Source organism: Strongylocentrotus purpuratus, unplaced genomic scaffold, assembly GCF_000002235.5.
Source record: "Strongylocentrotus purpuratus isolate Spur 01 unplaced genomic scaffold, Spur_5.0 spur5_scaffold_2, whole genome shotgun sequence".
NCBI lineage: Eukaryota > Metazoa > Echinodermata > Echinoidea > Camarodonta > Strongylocentrotidae > Strongylocentrotus > Strongylocentrotus purpuratus.
Genome location: NW_022145605.1, coordinates 32956366 through 32978649, shown reverse-complemented (window position 1 = coordinate 32978649; position 22284 = coordinate 32956366). Strand labels below are relative to the sequence as shown.

Genomic DNA, 22284 nt, shown 5'->3' with positions numbered 1-22284 from the left:
ATTTTCTGTATCCATTCGAGTATGTTAAATAAATAAATTATAATTAAAATAACAATATAACAACATTATGCACTTGTTTCATGTGTGCTCCATCATAATATCAAAATAAGGAAACGACCATTCTTACAGGTATATACGTAATAATGCGTATACCATCCTTACAAATAAACGTGTTTAAAAAACATCCAAAATACTAAGAAATGGATGAAATTATTGCGAATTTCAGCATATCCGTCACGATGAGCAGAAACTATATTAAATGGATCCACCTCATTGCCTGTATGAAAGAAAAAGGCAGAGAGAAATCACGCAATTATTTCAAAATAAACGATGAACAAAGGATACTTGAGCGTGATCGTTTTAAAATGTAAATACCGGTATAAGTCCTCACTATCCCCAAAGAAAAATCTCTCATTTCATTTCACATCAATTGATAATGCGTGGAGAACAAAAAAAATTATAAGCACTTCATTGAAAATGCATGGGAAAACAAATTCATTTCATTTCACTTCATTGAGAATGCATATTTGTAAAAACGATTGTTATCTTTGAAAATTCTTAATGTTAGATCAAAATTATGGGATAGATGTAGAATTAAATAAATCGAAATTGGTTGAAATGAAAAGGAAATCAATGAAACGTAATGGAATAAAATGGATTGGAATGAAATGAAATATTATAACATGAAACAGAATTTTAGGAAATAAAATTAGATGACAAATTAAATTAAATTAAATGGAATGGAACGGAATGGAACGATATAAAATGAAAAAAGTATGAAATATAATGAAATGAAATGAAATGAAATAAATTGACATGAGATGTATACGTACGCAGCTGGTAATGGTTCACCAACCATACTTGGACCACTGCCACTTATGGAATGCAAGCCTACACCTATGTGGACAAGATACGGTGAGTTATGACGAGAATAATCAAAATACATAGATACCGCTATGATTTATAGAAAAGAAAGTGATCATCACCCCCCCCCCCCTCCCTCCCCTCCCCTCCCGTCCAAGTTTGTTAACGTTGACTGATGGATTGGATATCATGATTTGGTTTGATTTGATTTATTTATTTCTGTTTGATTTTCTTTTTCTTTTCCATTTTTACAAATATATAACAAACAAAACATTGCAAATTTTACACATTTCAAAAGAATATGATGTCGAATAAAGTAACTAATCGAAAACATCAAACAGAATTTTGACAAAGTAAGCAAAGCTTGATAGCATGACTACCCTCAATTGATACATAATAATACGAATGTGGTGGAACGAATGCATACAAATGATTCATTGATTCAATCATTATTCAAAACACGATAAGAAAAAAGTTCAGCAAATAGGCTGGAATCGTGAAACAGATACAATTGAATATCAAATACAAACTCAGATCGTATTATTTTAAAGAGCATTGGTATTGATGTATTGATTCCCATAATTTATTTGTGCTACTCGACATTCTTGCCAAAGATGTGACTGTGCCATTGGGCGCCCAGGGCAAATAAAAGGTTGATTTACATGTATGTCTTCTAGTATCAACAAATCACCAACCAAACTTTTTGACAGCATTTGCATTTAATAACTTTAAGGAAGTCGCCGTTAGATAGTGGACCAAAAGCTATTTTTAGTCTAGTTGCATAGCTAGGTATTATCATTATTAATATTAGTAGTAATAGTAGTAGTACTAGTAGTAGTAATAGTAGAATTATTATTATCATTATCATTATTGTTATTATTATTATTATTATTATTATTATTATTATTATTATTATGTTATAATGATTTATATGGATGAGAACATACCAGTTTGCGTCGTGTTGATTGTTGATTTCGTAACATCTTTGCCCCTACTGGAGTGGTTGCTCTAAAAAAAAACACAAGAGAAGCAGATCATTGGGTGTATACATGTAATCATAATACAAAATAACAATAAAAATAATAAAAGTTAAAGCTACATTGCGCATGTATCCATCCAAGGGGATGCTTAAGGGGACTGCAAAGTACTACCATTACCCTGGCTTGTGCCGAGCTGTAAGTAGGTACATGTATTATTTTTGTGAAAGATTGAATTGAATTGGTTATTCAAAGAAATATGCAGCCCTCAAGTTGAAACTTGTTGTTAATTTGAACAAATACAGACCATAATACGTTTTATTTAAAGATGGAGACATAAAAGACTGAAACATAATTGATACGTAAACAGTTATAAAATCATATAAACTAATGACAATGTTAACACTTTGAAAATGAATAGTGAGAATTTTGACATTTTCCAAGATTTATATATTTATTAGATGACAGTGTCAAATGAGTACTGTCGAGCAATGTAATAAAGAAATCGTTGAGCATGTAGGTGGGTTTAGAATGTACATTACCAAACGCAGATTACCAAAATAAATAATGAGAATCCAACCACTTTATTTTAAAAAGGGGGTAATAGAGCATAAGAGGGAAATAATTACCCAGAAAATAATAAAGAAAGATTAGACTTTGTCCAACAATAATTTAACACATTAACATGAATTGAGATCAAATATGTTTGATTGTTTTTTTGTTCATAACTGTCAAATTAATTAACAATGTTGATACATATTCAAAGAGGTAACGGGATTTTTATTTTTTTTTACTTCTTCTATTCATGAATGTTGGGACACTTCTTCTCTTCATGAATGTTGGGACAATATGATTTATTCTTGATAGATATCTTCTTCGAACTTTACTTATCAATCGAAAAGGTCACAGAAATAGATCAATAATATCCTAAGGAAACTTTGTCTTTCACTGGTATAAATTTACAAATGAATATAAAAAGATAAATCATCAAAACAAGTTACAATACTGGTTGCAAGTTAGAATACAAATGGAATCATATAAAGTAGGTAGATAACATTAATGTAATAGAAATAACATATAATAGTGAGACGACAAGAAAATGAACGTTTATTTACCCTAGCCGAATTATCCCCGACCAATGAGGTATTGAACGGCAAGATACGACTCTTGCGCAGGCGCAGTGCAGACCGGATCTGTATGAAAGTAAGCAAGGAAATGATGATGATGATAATTTTTTTTTTTTTTAAAGAAGAAGACGAAGACGAAGAATCAGCTCAGGAAAAACTCCCCCCCCCCCTGATAATGTCATCTTGGACAATCACCCTCCCCCCCCCCCCCCCCCAGGTCAATTACCCCCGAAAAAAATGTTAAAATAGACTTATTATCAGGGTGGACTACCCCTTTAATGAATAGAGGGTAAATTTTCGGGGATGTAATTCTCCTCGGGGGTGGTTGTCCTTTTTGTCCCGGGGGGGGGGGAGGGGGTATTGTCTTTTGGGGGTAGTTTTCCAGGGAGTAATTTTCCAGGGGTCGATTGTCCAGGAACTAATTGCCCTGGTACGACAATTGACATCGTTTCTCCTGAAATAAACCCTTTAGAAAATTGAATGACGTTGTGGGAATGAGGGTGTTTCGTGTTGTGCAAAGGTGTGAGTGGATTGTGGGTGACGGTAGGAGTGAGGGTTATCATGATATGTTGGGTGTTTCAGGGGACGGTGGTAGGGTGTGTGTTTCCTTCGGGCCATATTTACACGGATTCCTTACCCCCACGCTTCTACTTTCTTTCCTTCCTTTCTTTTCTTCCTTCTTCTTTTCTTTTCTTCCTTCTTCTTTCCTTTCCTCCCAATAAACAAAACCACGTGAAAATCACGTCAATATCAAGGTATCGACTTGAGGAGAGTTACGTTCTTCAAACACCTGACATTTACGTAAATGTGTTAATACGTTTATTGCACTAGGTAACTTAAAACACACGTACACTAAATCACGCAATTGTCACTGCAATATCACCATTATAATAACGTGATTATCCCTACCTTGGAGACCATGGTTTGTAAACCTAATACTCCCGTGTTTGTTTGATTATGAAATTACATCTTCATAAACGAAATTATCGCGTCACAGAAACACGTGAAGCGTTAGTGATAGTTTTAGTCAAAATATCTGCGTGAAATTCACGTGAATATTACGAGGCTGACTTGAGATGAATCATGTTCTTCATTCACCTGAAATTTACGTCGAAGAGGAAGTATGTTACTGTAACCCGCGTTCAACCCAATAATTAAGCAAATGTTACACAATAAATGAACCAAAATAATAATAATCATCCCGTTTCTGAACATCGTGTCTTGGATCTTCCGTAATTACGTTAAGGCGCGCTGGTAGCAGTTTGGGGTTAGAGGGGGTTGGGGGAGGGGTGGGTGCAAACATCCCAGAAGAGAAAGCTACTTGCAACTGGTCCAGTTGATGAACCATTTAATGCCAACTGGTAATCCTGGAAATTGAAATGGGCTAAATGATCCAGTTGATCCAGGCCAGTTATACTTCAACTGGTCTAGCTGAGCCATTGGAACCATTTGGTTAACTTCCAACTAGTTAAACAGCAACAATACTTCAATACTGGTACGTCTGTATTTCCAATGTAAAGACATTGGTAATAAGTAAACTTACATAATTTAATTAATCGAAAAAATACGTATACTTGTACTTTATTAAAATTATTTTAGTTCATAGTTAATATTTCCCTTATTCATGTTTAACTAAATGTAATTTATACGAAGTAGTGAAATGTCCTAATAACTGGTAATTTATATTTGTAGTATTTTCGAAATGAATTGCATATAACTAAATCATCAGTAATTAAGAAATATGCTGTAAATTCAGATAAATTGTTTAAAAAACATAGATCTGCACGCACCCCATTTTTAATATGCAAATTAACTGGTGTCAGCTGGTTCAACTCGAAATATGCCAACTCTCAGTCATCAACCGGTGCAACTGGAAATATGCACACTCCAGTTATCAACTGGTGCAATGAAAATATGCCAACAGTCAGTTATCAACTGGTGAACATAGAAATAGTAACTGTGAAACCATCAAGACACCCAAGAATAACTCATTTTCACACCTGGAAAACACGGAATACCCAGCTTATATAAATAATCCGTTTGAGTCACGAGATCATCACCGCGGAACTGCTGGCAACTTTGACTACCATTTAAATAGGTGTTTTAAGACACCTAATAATTACTAATTTTTCACACCTAAAAGTCACGTATGCCCAGCTTAGATTAATAATCCGTTTGACTCACGGGATCATCACCGCGGAACTTATGGCAACTTTGAACACCATTTAAATAGGTGCTTTAAGACACCTAATCATTACTAATTTTTCACACCTAAAAGTCACGTATGCCCAGCTTAGATTAATATTCCAATTGAGTCACGAGATTATCACCGCGGAACTGCTGGCAACTTTGACTACCATTTAAATAGGTGTTTTAAGACACCCAATAATTACTAATTTTTCACACCTACATATCACGGATTCACAGCTTAGATTAGTAATCAGCTTGAGCCACGTGATCATAACCAAGAAATTTATGGTAACTTTGAAACCATTTAAAGAGGTGTGTAAGACACCTCCGAATTACTAATTTAATATAACCAGAGATTCACGGACAGAACAATAAGACGATTAGCCGGTGTAAGTAACGTGATTATTACCATCAACCTTGGATAACCTGTGAAACCAATCGATAAAGGTGCTTACAAGACCAAATAATTACGTATTTATCGCCACCATCGGTTAACAGACAAAAAACTCGTTGCTTGGTCAAGTGGTTATTTGGTCATAAACAATTTTATAAACAGAGGTAAGTGGTATCACGTTACTCCAGTCGCGTGATAAACTGGTGGTTTTTAGGTTAGATGAAAACGTGAACAGGAATACCTTTTTTGTTTAAATGAAGGCACGTGTCGATAACGTTTAAATCTAGTTCAAAAGGCACTATACTTTAAAATCACTTAAAATACACTCCCAAAAGAGGTTACTTTTTAGTGTTCTGTTTATTGGGCTTTGAAATATTAACTTTTCTCTCTAGATCTATTAACAAATAGGAAGTGCAATTTTGACCATATGTAATAAACCTTTTTCCGACATCAAAACGGTGTTCCATCCTCATTTACTTTGCTGAATTTCTTTGTATGATAATGCCTTAAAATTGACATGAAGAATGTTTTCCTTTCTTTCTTTATTTGCATTTTTTTAATGAGAGGGACAAATTAAAAAAATATATATCAAAAAAAATAAAGAAATCGAAGAAATTCAATGATCTTACCTCGGCGTTGATGAAGATCTGCATGATGAAGATGAGCACGCCTTGGAATGCGTTGGAGATGGCAAAGACATAACTAAAGATGACTGATATATTAACTAATACACCTGTCAACCAGGTCACACCTAGGATGGGTAGAATCACAATCATCGCCTTTAAGGTTGACCTAAAAATATAAATTTGATTTATCAGTCTGACACAACTAAAAAGAAACGGCTAAACGGAAAATACTTAGAAAACAGCGGATAAAGAATAGTGTATATTATAGTGCCAGAAATGGACTCATATTTTCCAGCAATCATGCATGATTTAGAATTCAGAGCATTTGGACCAAAAGATAACTGATGTCAGTAAAAGCAGACATTAAATTGTAATGGGTTTGCAAGTACTGTTCGAAAATAACTATTGAGGAAAAGACATGTTTACTTACTTGATCTTTTCTTTATCTGTCTTATTCTGGAACACCTTCACTGATCTTAGAACCTTCACAGTTAATATCATTACAACACAATTCATCTGTAGAATTGGAAAAAAACATACAAATAATCATATTTCAAGTGCAACCGTATGGTTACCTATTTCAATGATTTAATTTATTACGGGGATTTCTTGTAGTTGCAAGTAACGGTAATTTTCATTTAATTAAACGAGGAATTAAGAATGAATGAATAAACCTTTAAGTTTCCTCATTAATTATAGCAGTATTTGATTTCCCTTTTCATTCTCCATTCTTTTTTGTTAAATGCAATATCATTAATGGTAACATCTGTTTTATATCTCAATAATAAAGCAAACGCTAGGATCGAACATTTACCATGCAAAGATTCTAAACGTGTCTTTCTGCATTGAGTCTTGACTTTATAATAAGCACTGCGTAGAAGAAAAACATCAGTAAACCGTGTCACGAACTTGAATTTCGCGAAAACGCAAAATGGCGTGATAGTTTGAGATAATCGAACGTTAATGGTCATGAGATATAATCATCATTGACCTAAAAAGTATGACCTACATACAATTTTATTTAAACAATAGTAAAAAAAAAAAAAAAAAAAAAAAAAAAAAAATACTCCCTAAACGAGGGTTATGATTTGGACGTTTTCGCCCAAATGCAAGGGGTGTGGAAATTCTTCCAAGAAAAAAATATATATATTTGCTATACAAAATAGCTATTTTATTATTCTTAAAGGGATTTGGACCATTATTTTACCCTTCCCTACCCCACCCCCACCTCATGCATCGATCTACCTTTTCAATATTCGAGTTACATTACTTCTTTAAGCGTGCTTACTAGATTTTAGAATTAAGTGTAACAATTCTATAATATTGCAATAAATCAAATAAATCTAAATCGACTTTATAGTATGAAATTATGGTTTTATTTACCAATGCAATGATGAGAGCTGGAACCACAAATATCCAAATTCCTCCATTCTTTTTGTTCAACCAACAGCTACAAGTTATGAAGCAGATTAAAGATCAACTCATTTAAACATTTTATTTTCAGAATATCCAGAATATATAATTGTTGAACTTCCAAAATACTTCCTACATGAAGCTGATGATATAAGGGTCTTATTTCACTCTCTCTTTCTTTCCTACATCATGGTATTCATGAAAGATAAACATGTATATGTAGAGTACAATACCAAAAAATGGAGCCCCGTTGCGAACCACGTTACAAAAGAAAAGACGTCTTTGTTTGTACGATATATAGATTTATTAGAATAAACATTTCTGTATCTCTCATTTTTACATTTTCTTAAGTAGAAAATAATGAGGTTTGAACTCATCCGTCGTTTTGGTTTAACTAATTTTCAACCAAGGCCCTGCACATGAATTATAAACTATGGAGTTTAAAAGTCATGCTTAAACTTCAACGACAACAAAACTGTTGTTTCCTTCATTTTTTACAGTCACCCATTTCCATGAGCAGAATCTGTTGAATTTCCAATTAAATTAAATGTGTTTGCACGGGTCTTCCTGGCCGCGGTCAAACTGTGACCCCGCCAGAAAACTACCCCTGCTTGCCTTCAAATCTCGAGGGTCAGGGAAGTTTGGGATGATGGGATATCATTGTGGGGCGATTGGAAGACATATGTGCATTACATTAGACCTCTAGGTCATGAATGTGAAGTCCACTCACCGTGATTGTCATCAGTGACAAAAGACAGTTTTTGTTATAAGCTACTGAAATCCTTGCTTCTGATTGGTTATCAGCAGATTGGTCACTAAATCTTTGTCAATTGTCATTGAAAAGAGGCTTTGTGAAACGGGTCCCAGATATAGGTGGAAACCCGAATGATGTAAAATTTCGCATGAGATCTCACTACTATTAACTACTTTAAAGTGGTCAACTTACATGCCTTCCATGCCGTAAAAGTTAATATTTATTGCAGCAGTGGCACCAACAATAACACATGGTACACCTAGAAGTGAAAATGAAAGAAAGAATTTTTTTAATATGCCTAAAGTAACATCTCTCAAGGACCCCAGAAAAAATGATAAAGGTCGAAAAAGGAAATAGGAAAATGATTTAAAGAGAGAAATTTTATAAACGAGTGAACGGTGGTGATCCAATATTTGCTTCTATTGCTCTTTTGTTTATTCCGTAGTATATATTTAAGTTAAGGACTGGCTGAAGGTTACAGGTATTGTCACAGGAGCTTCGGTCATACAACAAGGGAAGATATAAAAGAAAAGTAAAAGCGATGAAACTTGGCTTGAAAATACCAAATCATATCCTGAATTCGCGCGCAAAAAACTTGAAATTCCCGAGTGCGAATGTGAGCCTCTCCCCCCCCCCCCCTCCCACATCCGTTGGTGAATAAGTAATTGAGACAATGGATCTGTGGAACATGAATGTTTCAGTGTACTTGTAGGAAAATTGAAACCCCATCCCACACACGCTCTCACACGCGCACACATACAAACCCACACAGCCACATGGCTATGAAACATCATTGCCCTAGACAGGCTTGTGTAGGCCTACACAAATGGCTCCTTGAACGCACGCACATACCATTCTCCGCACACACACCCACTCAGTAACCCACTCACCCGCAAAAATCTTGAAATTCCTGAGTGCGAATGTGAGCCCCCCCCCCCCCCCCTTTCCCCTCCGCATCCTTTGATGAAGAAGTACTCGAGACGATGAATCTGTGTAACATGGATGTCTTAGTGTAATTGTAGGAAAACACACGCACTCGCCCACGCACACGCGCATACATACAAACCCACACAGCCACATGGGCCCACGTCGTCCACTGAAAAGGGATAGGGTACTTGAAGGCTATGAAACATCATTGCCCTAGACAGGCTTTTGTATAGGCCTACACAAATGGCTCCTTGAACGCGCGCACACACACACACGCACCATCCCAGTAACCCACACACGCAAAACAAACGTAGACATTCCCGAGAACGAGTGTGAACTCACCCCATCCAACGATGATGAAGTATTTGAGAGGGATGATTCCTTTGTGTAACAAGCTGGTCTTGCTATATATGTACACTCCTTGAACAAACATCCAGGAGATAACAGCGAGGAAGAAAAAATGGAGGAGGGCGGCCACCACTTTGCAAGCCACCTGTTCAACAAGATGTGTAAATAATTAATACTCGAATCGAAGTAGGTGCAAATTGACAAAATATGGTCTACTACGGTTTATACAGCCTACGAGAAATCTAAATGCCATACAAAGCGAATACAAGAATAAAATAGTTAATGGAAGATGTTCTTCTGTTCATGTGGATATCGACAAAATTCAAAATGCTAATATTGAAATATATAAGAAGTTGAAAGAGAATGCATTAACGAGAAAAAATTGTATCACGGCCAGAGAACTGTTATGTTGGTCTCTTTTTTCCTTACTACTCCACTTCATATGTAAAATGAAGAAATACATTTTTCTCTCATTATGTTCTTCATTCGTTGATGTTGGATTGGGAAAATCTTCAGTGTTTTGTGGAGAAACATACCTTGTTGCTTGAAGCATTCTCGACCAAAGAGATGAACAAACTTTGAGCGAGTAACATGGCGACACACTGATTGGTCAGGATCCGAACACGAATTGTCTTCAATCTGAAATTAAAACCAAAGTAAAATATCAGATCGGGACAAAATGTTATGATTTAGTGGTTGATTTTCCACAGTTTTCAAAAATTTAATTTTCTCGATTTCTATTTCAATTCAATTTTGCGTTACATATATATACAAATATTTGTATATCCAAAGGAGAAAAAGGATACTCCTTCGTCGGTTGATGGAAATTTGACAAGAAAGCAATAAAACGTGACGAATTTTGGCTCTAAGCCTTTGTCAAGTTACTCCAATTATTTATCAAAAACATGTTCTGGACAAAAATTACAAAATGACATGTATGAAGACCAACGCGTCTTACCTAGTAACGCCGAGGACAATGAGTGAAAAGATGAGTGCAATAATTGATAGACCACAACCGATATAGGAGATCACATCCAAAGCAAACGCATTGCGACGGGAAATCTGAAAATTGGAATATCAAAATAATAAAGAACGAAAATTATATTTCAATGATCATGACACTTTTTAAGCGCTACTATCAATGTAACATTCATCATGAATTGTATTTTTGATATTCTTAATCAAAATTCGAAAAATCAAAATATGATTATGTATGTTCCAGCTTTAACACGATTGCAAAGAAGTTGGAAAATCAACTCAAGAGTAATTTAAAAACCCTTTTTCGGATTACGTAATCGTTATTGTAATGTTCGCATGTTCCAAAAGTTGATGGACAAGGCTATCGAAATTGATAAAAATTTGATTTTTGGAAATTTTTACGACGGTGTTAACTTAAAATATTTCTAGATTTTGTTTTTCTTCAAAATATTCACCGAGAGTGAGAGGCGGACTAGAATGGTACATTTTGAAAGCTTCTGTTGACTAGGCCATCGGTATTTTTGCACTCAGGGATGGTTAGGTCGATTTGTGTAATAAAAGGACCTCTGGATAATTGGTAACCTTTGAAATTCACTTTTTGGCAAAGTTACCGACTGCATAACATATTATACATACCGATACATCTGTGACTGCCATGAGAATAGCAAAGCTGGTCATGTGATTACACGAACACGTTGTTGATTGGTCACTGCTCTGGCTTGGTACCCGGATGCATCCCTCGTTCGAAAAGCTCTTCCTGCCCGATCAAATGAAACAAAAGGGGTTATGGTATGGTATGGTCTTCTTCTAGGTCATGCTCTTCCATTTCTTTTCTTCATCTCCTTCTCCTTCCTCTTCTTCTTCTCCTTCTTCTCCTTCTTCTTCTCCGTTGTCATCGTCGTTTTTTCCTCTTCTTCTTTTCCTTCTTCTTTTTCTTCTTCTTCTTCTTCTTCTTCTTCTTCTTCTTCTTCATCTTCTTCTCATTCTTATTGTCCTCCTTCTTCTCGTTCTTCTTTTCATTACCCACAATGTCTTTATCAGCAACATTTTATTATTTTTCAGAATCAAGAGTTACATAATATGTTTCATATTTTCTATTGAATCAGAGGTAAAGCACTTTGGAACAAAGGTTACTTTGTAAAAGCGCGTTACAAGTGTAAATATTGTATTGTATAAACCCACATTCTGCTTCCCAAAATATGTTTGACTGCAGTAAGGTAATACTTCATCGTCTTTGCATCAACATTCTGTTTTACAAAATCTTCATCTACAGTATGGACATTCCCGCCACTTTTTGCCACTTGATTTAAATAATTGTCTGTTCAAAGCGTTGACATTGTGTTAAAGTATACATGTATGTGTTAACGCCATTCTGGTTTCAAACAGACGCATGAAAGTCTTAAAGATAAACTTTAGTACTGGTAATGCGATTGCATTGTGAAAGAAAAGGTGTGGAAAGGATCAGAAACAGTTGATCATGTAGCATGTAAGTATTGGTGTGCACTGCAAGGTTCTGGAGTCACCAAAGTCATAATAAATTTGACCGAGTCTTGGTAAAGTAACAAGCACTTTACACAGAAAGCTATATATGGGACAACACACATGGTGTCGGGACTAGTACTACCTGGATTTCCTTGTCTTTCCATGCTCATTACTCAGCCAGTATACATTTTCTTCCAAAATTGTTTGGCACATGTCATTTATTTGTAATCTTGAACATTCAGTGTAAGTTTCGTTTGATTCTGTGAGAATTAATTTTCTTTTTTTTACCAGAACTGGAGTTTATCTTTAAGCAACACGCTATAATTATCTGAATATTCTTTACTTACAAGGCAGGGTCGTAGAATGAACATACGAACGATGCATTCTCGGGCTTGGTCGTCTGCAAATAAAAAGATAACACGACGGTTTAATCGTCAAAAAACGGGTATTATAGAACGACTGAAGTCTATCGACCTGACGCCCTGTTTGAAAGATAATTACCGTACATACTATACAACATAAATAACACATTTTTTCGATATTCATAAATGATGGGTAATACATTTATTTTTCATCATTAAATAGCAAACAAAGCATATTAGCATATTGAATTAAAATAATATTAGACCTGCGAATTACAAGTAAATATAGTAAATAATAAAGGAAGGTTCTATTTCCAACTATTTTCGACAAAATGATTTTTGGTTTGTAAAATATTACTTGTGTAAGGAACATATTTTAGATGAAACAAAGGCACCGCACCTAAGGCTGATTTTCCTTGTTCATATTAACACAGTAATTAAAAAGACATGATGCGAAGTTACGAACATCCGGATAATGAGGTATGGTGAAAGTGATATTCTCCTCCAGTGACGTCACATCGAACCCAGTAGTTTGAAGATTGAGCACCTGTGACGTCACATTGCTTTTTATCGACGTCCTAGAAAGATAACAATTGATAGCAGTTTGCTGATTTGAGGTACTTTGTTATTGTGGTGTGACTATTTTATTAGGGTCTCGGATTACAATACAACCAGTAAAACAGATACATGGTGATTGAATAATAATAATAATAATAATAAATTACATTTATATAGCGCTTAATACAAAGTTTCTAAGCGCTTAACAAAAAATAAACTTAAAGTAATGTTAACTATAATCCAGGAATAGTATTTCCAAGATATTTATGTTGGCCTCTGACTGGCGATGCTCATATCAACAACAAAAAAATATTAACGTCCAGAGACGCCTACACACAAACAGTAGTCGCCAGGCACAATCATTGACCAGGAGAGATTGGACGAACCCGGTTCAAGTTGTTCATATTGCTTTGTTTGGCAAACACAAAACAAACGAATAGATGCCATCAGGCGCGTACGCAGGATTTTTCCAAGGTGTTTTTTTAACAATTTCAAATCGGGCCGAATATTTCGCAACGACTCAGCCAGCCGCTGAATAAGCGGGGGGGGGGGGGGGAGGGGGTAAGAGGACATTTTTTTTCTTCTTTTTTTTTTGTTTTTGTCCCAAAATTTGAAAATGTGACCGATCAACATCTCGTTCCGTTAGGGGGGGTAAAGTCACCGTTTTTAGGTCACCGATTAAAAAGGGGGGGGGGGGTTTCCTCCAAAACACACACATTAAACAAAATAAAGGGGGTTTGACCCCAACCCCCCCCCCCCTACGTACGCGCCTGGACACCATGCAACCAACTGAAGTAAGATAGCCAAACTAAACTGTGTATAGAAGTCTCTTGCAGTCGCCAAAGTACAAAGTCCTCATTATGAAAGTGATCCATACGTCACGTACCAGACATAAATATGCATAATTTAAACAGAGTAATGCATATGCATGACCAAGGAAATAGGAAATAAAAACACACTAGAGCCAGTAGAATACATGGATATTGGAACCAGGTAATGTAGCGGGCAAATAGATCCTGTACAATACCGTAGCAAAATGTATACCATTTACAGATATTTTAATATCTATAATTTAATCTGGAGTGTATGGGTAAATTATCTTGGATTTTCCCATCTTCCACTGAATCCATTAGAGACTCATTATTTCGTTCAATTTCTTGATATTTACAAAATCTCATAGAAATTGTCTATTTCGATTATTGTGATGCTCACTACTTACTTATTCTTCTGAGTTAGTGTCTGGGGTAGAAACGACGCAGTAGATCCCTTTAAGAGCGCTATACTGACTCGAGATCCTAAAATGTGTAAAAGGTCCAAAGAAGAAAAGGAATGTGATTGTAAGGATGAACAACGAGAAGGAAATATTATAGCCTAAGCTTGAAAGTTCACGACCAATATAACAAGGGATCAGTCATGAATGATTATAAACTATAATTCTACCTTTCCTTTCTCCGTGGTGACAGTCCTATCAACAGATGTATCTATTTATTTATTCATTTTTTTTTTCTTCAAACAAATTGTCAGGGTTGTTCCATTCAGTGCCACAGAGAGCTTGCTGTAAGAAAATACGACTAATTTTTTTAAATTTTTTTATTAATAATCCTTGGTAATAATAGCCTACTATCATATTTTTAACGTGTTTCAAACACTAAATCAATTCATTCATTTATTGATTAATCAACTAATCGTAAAACTAATTAATTAAACATTTAAAGTGTTTAAAAGCAAATCCTTTAAGCTCATTGTAAATGAGACGTCATTTCCGTGGTGCAGGACTGTGTCAGCAATTAACGCGGTATCGTCACGTTATTAGAGAGTGACGTTGAATGATAATAAATGCTGAAGAAATAACGCAAGCATTTCTTAGGATTACGGGCGTATGCGCACAAAGTATCTTTTTTAGACCCGCGTGGCGAAGGTAACAACGCAATCGAAATGATGCCCAGTGTCCAACGGGTAATAAATATAAAAGAGAAAATTGTGTTCTAGAATAGGGGGGAATAGTGTGTAATCTTTCTCGCTCTCTTGCATGGCATTATGGAGGATTGTATATCAGAAACGGCTCTGAATTCAAAGTGTGACAAGAAATAGCTCATGTGTTCGGACCAAACACTCATGCCAGATCATGCCATAATATCAAACTGATGATTGCGAGCCGCACAGTATAAACCAATTTGTATGTGCTACACAATCAACCATTTCCAATGGCTTCCACACAGTTACTTTCACTCGCATGACCAGAAGTCAAATCTGTCTTTAAGTGTTTTATTGGAGTAGAGAAAATGTAGTTTTGATAGATTAATCTTTTTACCTTGTTTTAAGTTTTTTGATGAGATTCGGACAGTTGTTCCATCGTCCCCAATCCCCGTCTCATCGCTACGATAAATGAAGTCAGCTCCTGTTTCCGTTGGAGCCGTTATGATTTCTGTCAGGTAAATAATATTCACAGAATTCTAGAATTATAAAGCGCTTATTATTGCATCGACGATGTCTCTTCGCGCTTTGCAGATATGTGTATGAAATTTGTAAGGCGCCAAATTCAAATGAAAATAAAATGCTCAAGGCGCAGGTGTGCAAAAAAGGGAAATCGCTCACTATTGCAGTGGCATTATGAACAAACAACAATGGGTGCAGTCATCAAATTCAGACTTGTCCGCACTCAAGACAATGTATGCATACTCTCCACTCCCTGGGAACATTCTAGTCAGGCGCCATATAACAGACGCTCACAATGTTCGCATCCTACCGGCTACCCATTATAAAGTCTGTCTTCTACTATTCATTTGTGCTCCGGATAACATTTACCGTGACCTTTTATCAACTTGTGCATGTAAATAGTGCAAGTCGGCTAAAGCCGGGGTAAGAATATGATTGCAGGGTCCTCAGGGAGAACACTACCAGTGATGAGGCTACCTTGGATAAACTTGACATATATTATTATTAGTGTTGTTATTCTTATTATTACCATTGATATTGTTATTATCATCATCATCGTGGTTATTATTATTATCACTACTTCTACCACTGCTATCACTTCAATAACTTTTATTACTTCGACAACAACTACTAATGTTATTATTATTATTATTATTGTCATTACTTTTTTTTCTTTACCTCATCAGAGGATTTATTGATTATATATACATGGTTACATTCAAAGATACAATACTACAAATCAAATTTACATAATCACAAAGACATTATTATTGTCATAACAAAGAATTGAAATTAGGTTTTGCTGTGCAAAGCATTATTATCATTACTATTATTAATATTTAATATTACTATTATTATCATTATTGTTATTACCATTATTAATATTATTATTATTATTATCATTATTGTTATTATTACCATTATTAATAATTATTCATAGAGGATACCCATAAAATCAATCTTCAATTTCTTCCCGAAAATGTGAATTGCAGAAGTATAGTCTTATCATAATCATTATTGGTCCAATGGCACCGGCCCTTTTTTTGTCCCTACCGATCTCGTCGGAGGTGAATTTATCGGATATTGTGACGTCACCAAGTAGTGCATTCTGCATGGCTTCAAGAGAACCAAGAATGTTGTGTCCCACCTGCAGAAAATCAACCGCGCTGTCCATTGACTCCTCGGCCTAGGGAAACAGATGAAACGAGAGGTGATTTAATAAGCTTACGGACAGAAGGATGATAATGAAAATAAGGAACACTATATGGAGGTGGCGTGGTATAGTGGTTAACTCACTTGACTCTCGATCCAAGACTTGAGGGTTCGAGTCCCAGCCCAGTTCCAACGTTATTTGGCAAGACATTAATCCACAAACAAGAAATATTTTTCTTTGCCGACAAGGCTACCATTGTCTTCACAGTTACGAGTGTTGCGATTAAGGATTATTGATTAGTCGACAAAATGGGTAAGGGTTGTCGCACTAATATGTGGCCCTCCACCCCCCCCCCCTTCTCCCCCAGTCACCTCCCATTTTCCCCATCATACCCCTCCTACTGTTCCTGTGTTTGCTTACCTTCCTGACACTGATTTGGATGACCGTAGAAATCGTATCCAAAGAGCTCTGCCCAGGAATGAAGAAAAGGAAAATAGAATTAAAAGCTGTTTGTATACATTTTTTTTATTTACACTGTTTAACCTGAAATATTATTAATTCACGATTCAAAAGGGCCGAGAGGGACCACTCTTTCAAAATAATAATCAATAATAATAACTGGATTCGTATAGCGACGTTTGCAGAGAATAAAAAGCGCTACCCCCTTAGTTTAAGGACAAATTAAGAATTGTAGAGGTGTGTTTTCATATGTTCTTTGATGAATTCAAGTCAAATGCAGGGAGTTTGTTCAATATGACAGGGGCAACGGATTGGAAGGATATTTAGTCACTAGTCAGACTGTTTTCGGGATTTTGGAATGAACAAGGAAGGCTGATGAAGATCGAAGTGGATATCTTGTTATCTGTTGCTGAAAGAAACAGAGATCAGATGTAGGAGTAAGTTCTATACATAACCGATTAGTAGTGACTGGATGATGACTTATTTCAATCGCCCACTTTCTCGATGTTACATCCCGGATTATGAAAGGAGCCTTAGCCTTCTTAGAGATGGGGTGGGGTTTTTCCGTGCTCTAATAACGATAATGTAATAACTTAAAGAGACTGCACTTAAATCACCACAATTACTACAACAAAATAGCTTCGTCACTCCTCTTCCTCCTCCTCCTCCTCCTCCTCCTCCTCCTCCTCTTCTTCTTCTTCTTCCGTTGTAAGTTTATTCCACCGATGGTGTATAAATGGTAACCCGGTTTGAGTCAAAGTGCTGAAGTATCTACGGATGGTTTTAAAAAGGAACACACATTTAAAAAATCTACGTGCACTAAAAAAAAGTGCCAGGACTCACAAAGATTCCCATGAATTTAATAGTATACCAAAAAAAGTTGATATACCTGAATAACTTCGTGTTTTTGTTTAGTGTCTGTAAACAGAGTGAAATCAGTCGAGTTGACAACCGATGACAACACTTCCGTTATCTGTATCAAATCAGTTGAAGCGACCGCTTCTTCGTCTTGTATCTGCTCCACGAGGTCCTGAAAAAGGTAAGAAAAATCATCCAGTCGTGTTTTTGTTTAAAAAGGGATCCAGTATCACCAAAAATTAATTTTTGACCTATAGAACTCTCACCCAGAATCATTTAAGGCCAAAGTTAAAACGATTTTATTTTCAGAATACTCAAGGTATAATTCCTGTGTCAACTCTTCATTCTTTATCATTTCATCTCTTCCTTCATTTCAATCATTGTCATCATCATTATCACCATCAATATCATCATCATCATCATCATCTTCATCATCATCATCATCTGCATTGTCAATATCACCATCATCAAAATGTGTATTTTCAATTACCTATCCGTTTCTGCTTAATAAATGTGTTAATATATTACATGAGTTTTGTCTGGGGCTGTCGTATTATCAAGCAATCTGCTTACAATGACAGTCCTTTTTCCTCAAATAATTTTATAATGTTTTATAATGTTTGAGGAAATTTAATATTTATGACAGTTTATCCTTTCGTTTTTAAAATAACAATTTTTATATATATGAATTTGCCTGTTTATGATTCATTGTCAGAAAAATATTTATTGTACTTAATATTATTATTTTTATCGAAAAACTGTATCCTTACATGAATGCAGAAGAAAAACAAATCAAATCAAATCAAAAAATGATCTTCGCTGAATTGTCTTACCATTGCCGTCGCCTCTTCACATGGACAATTCCGTGTTCTCTCTGCAATTATGAGATGAAAATACATTTAAGTAATATGAAAATTGTAGACATCGAAACAAATAATTTTAAACACGTAGAGAAAGGTGTTTATGTTAAACAACTCGGATATATCGTAACCTGTTGATTAGATTATTGTCCATAAAGCTTCTTAAAATATATGAAGAATAATTCGTTAATATTCAACCTTCATTGCTACTGGTGATTACGAGGATGACAATAATAATACTAATAATAATGATGATGATGATGATGATGATGATGATGATACTACATTACTACTAGTACTACTGAGTACACTCACTCCTGAAGACGGACAGTCAACCTGTCCGAAACGTCGAGTCTACTCTCCTGCTCCTGCTCTGCAACTCTACTCAACTCTCCAACTCAATCCAGTCTTCTACTCAAACCTCTCATCCTATCTACAACTTTCTGGTTTACAGTCCTTTTCAGGACTATACTCACTTCCGAAAGATACTCTTCCTTCCAACCTCCACTTTCTCGCCTTTCTATTTCACTTCTATTTTCTATCCACTTTCCTTAGTCCTTCTAGGACTTTACACATGGTGTACCGTAAACCTCTACCGCGATTATTCATACCACCATGCAAACCTTCAAACATCATCTGATTTATGATTTTGCTATCTTGAATATCATTATTATCGCTATTATTAATTTTGGTAGTAGTAGTAGCAGTACTCATAGAATTAGTAGTAGAAGTAGTAGTAGAAGTATTAGTAGGTTCATTATTATGCTATCATTATCATTATTATCATTATCGTCATAATCATCATCATTTTTGTTAGCATTTGTAGGTCTATCATCATTTTTCATGTTCATTATTGAACCACTCACCTTTTAACGGTACGACCCATAGCGGGATCTTCGTGAAGTTTGCCGGGAGATCGGTGGGTTGCTGATACAGTGATATCACCTCGCTTTGGTCCAGCGGCCGTCTCCACAGTCCCACCTCATCCAGACCGGTGTCAGGTCCTAGTTGCGAAGCCAGGGTAAGACCATGTTTCACCGAGGACAGACACCTCTCGAGGGGCTGGCAGTTGAATTGCTCCGACTCCCCATTGATGTACAACTCACAGGTAAATGTAGACTCTGAATTGATTGAGAGAGAGGTAACGGATAATGATAATGATAATGACAATTATCATAATAACAATAACGATTATATTGATAACGATTATAGTGAAGATGATGATACTGATGATGATGATGTTGATGATGATGATGATGATGATGACGATATTGATGATAATCATCAAAATGATAATAGTGATTATGATATTGATAATGATAGAGATGATTATAGATATAGAGATGATAATACTCATGATGATGATGATGATAGTTATAGTGCTAATAACAGTCATCGTTATGATAAAGATGATTATAATAATGCCTATACTAATGATACTAAAGCTAATGATATAGTGATACTAATTATAGTGATGGTAATTATAATCATAGCAATGATATTGATAAACATAAACATAACCTTTCATTACAAAAGAAAAAATACCAATGTTGATTCGAATTAGAATAACCACATATCACAAACTATTAGAAGGCTACCATTATGTTCAATCATATCTTTCGGTAAACACATTTATTTAGCAAGGAAAAGGCGCTATATCAAATATCTTTTGGATTGGATTGGATTTTGCTCTTTTTATTTTTTTAAGGCGGAAGTCGACCCTGATATAATCTTGGTTTAAAAAAAGCAAAAGTATGAGAAGAACAGGTCAGTGAAAATTAGAGCAAACTCAGATGAATAATAAGAAAGTTATGAATGTTTGTAGTTCAATCAAACACAAATTGGCAACACTGTGACGTATTTTGCGAGCTTCTCTCGAATTTGCAATGTACATATTAATATTCATAAACTTTCATTTTCTTCATTATTTATGACGGAATAGATTTTTTCCGTACATGGGTTGAATAGAAACAAATTTGTAATAATTATATTTAGGGTACATGTATGATTGACAATTCACTTACGGGAAATTTCTGATTTCTGTTAGTACACAGCTAGTGCAAGGGTACCTCGCAAGATAGGTCATAGAGATGCCAATTTGTGTTTAATTGATTGCAACTTCAAACATTCTTAAATTTCTTATTTCTAATTAGAATTAGCTCAAACTTTCACTGATATGTTCCTTCATTTTTCTGCTTACAATAAAACCAATTTAATAGGTAGACTTCACTTTTAACACAATTGAATTAGATGAACGTATATAGGAATTATTTTTTATTCACAGTCTTCTTTCTTGCTACCCATCTAAACGTGTGGGTTTTTTTGGTGTTTTTTCATAAGGACCGACAAAATACGTACATTGGCAAGGAAAGCGGGACCTTGACCTGCTCTGAGAAAATGTAAAAACTACATTGTGACCACTCTAATCCTTTCGAGACAATCATTCCACAATTTGTTTTGCCCAAATAAATTTTGATTCAGAATCCTAAAAAAATATAACAGGGCCCCGTCTCATAAAGAGTGGATATTAATCGCAACTTATTTGCGATTGATTTCAATCACGACTATGTACATACGTACATATATACATCAATCGCAACTCTTGATTAGACGGGGCCCAGATGTATGAGTTTTAAAGGGCAACAAATTATACACAAACTGTGACCATTTTTGCTGCACGACCATACTGCGTTTGATTACAGAATTTGAACAAAAATAAGGGAAATAAGCTTTATGGTGCTTTAAATCGGCAAGATGTTAAGAGGTTCAAAATCATTTTTGTTGATGGCATAATTTGTTAAACTTTTTAACAAGTGCTTACTGATCTTTATTTTTGAGAAAGACATTTAATTTTATTACAACAATTAAGCGATAGAAATGATATCATTGTTGTTAATTTGGGGAACAACAAATGATCAATTCAGCCCTTTAAATTCCATATTTTATAGAGTTAACAGTACTGTTTGTGTAAACAGTATTTCAGATAATGAAGCTTTGTGGTCTACCTGATCGACGGATGTTAAGAGTGACGTGGTTCCAGATGAGGTTTCTACATCCATTCTCTGGATCCGTCTCTGTCTCGAAGGGCGTCGATGTAAAGGATCTAGCATAGAGCGGCTCCGAAAGACAGGTGGGTCTGGAGTCCCTAGGCAATGGGCAATCCAAAGTCGACATCGTGATCTGTCCGTCGTCATTGTCCTTGTCTGCCTTCAAACGAATTCGTGAAACAGCCTCCTGCAGGCATAGTAGAAAAGAGAACTGGTAATGATAGCCCATAGGCACATAATTAAAATTGGTCAGTTTATGTAAATATTTTTTTTTAAATGATGGTGGCTGGCTTTTGTAGTCTCACTGTGCTTTTGATACGGCTACAGCCAACGGACTGGAAACCCACAAGACCGTTAATTTCGTTCTCGTATCCCATCTGACAACTGTATTAATAGCTCACTAGAACGACAGCCCACTATACTGACAATGGCGGTCTCGTGGGCCTCCTAGGTACTTTTCAGAGGGTCCAC

The 22284-nt window shown here is 35.5% G+C and overlaps 1 protein-coding gene across 1 annotated transcript; it reads right to left on the bottom strand.

Moving 5' to 3' along the window:
* Nucleotides 1-90: 90 nt before the first annotated feature.
* On the bottom strand, nucleotides 91-13128 carry LOC105437854 (adhesion G-protein coupled receptor D1-like). Its single transcript, XM_030991238.1, has 14 exons — nucleotides 12909-13128; nucleotides 12428-12480; nucleotides 11235-11355; nucleotides 10579-10682; nucleotides 10157-10259; nucleotides 9615-9765; nucleotides 8538-8604; nucleotides 7562-7628; nucleotides 6609-6694; nucleotides 6182-6344; nucleotides 2957-3034; nucleotides 1812-1872; nucleotides 834-897; nucleotides 91-277 (listed from the first exon to the last, which is right to left on the bottom strand). Exons 3-14 carry the CDS (start codon nucleotides 11274-11276, stop codon nucleotides 271-273), a joined length of 993 nt encoding a protein of 330 aa, XP_030847098.1. The 5' UTR covers nucleotides 11277-11355; nucleotides 12428-12480; nucleotides 12909-13128; the 3' UTR covers nucleotides 91-270.
* Between the last annotated feature and the right edge of the window lie 9156 nt (nucleotides 13129-22284).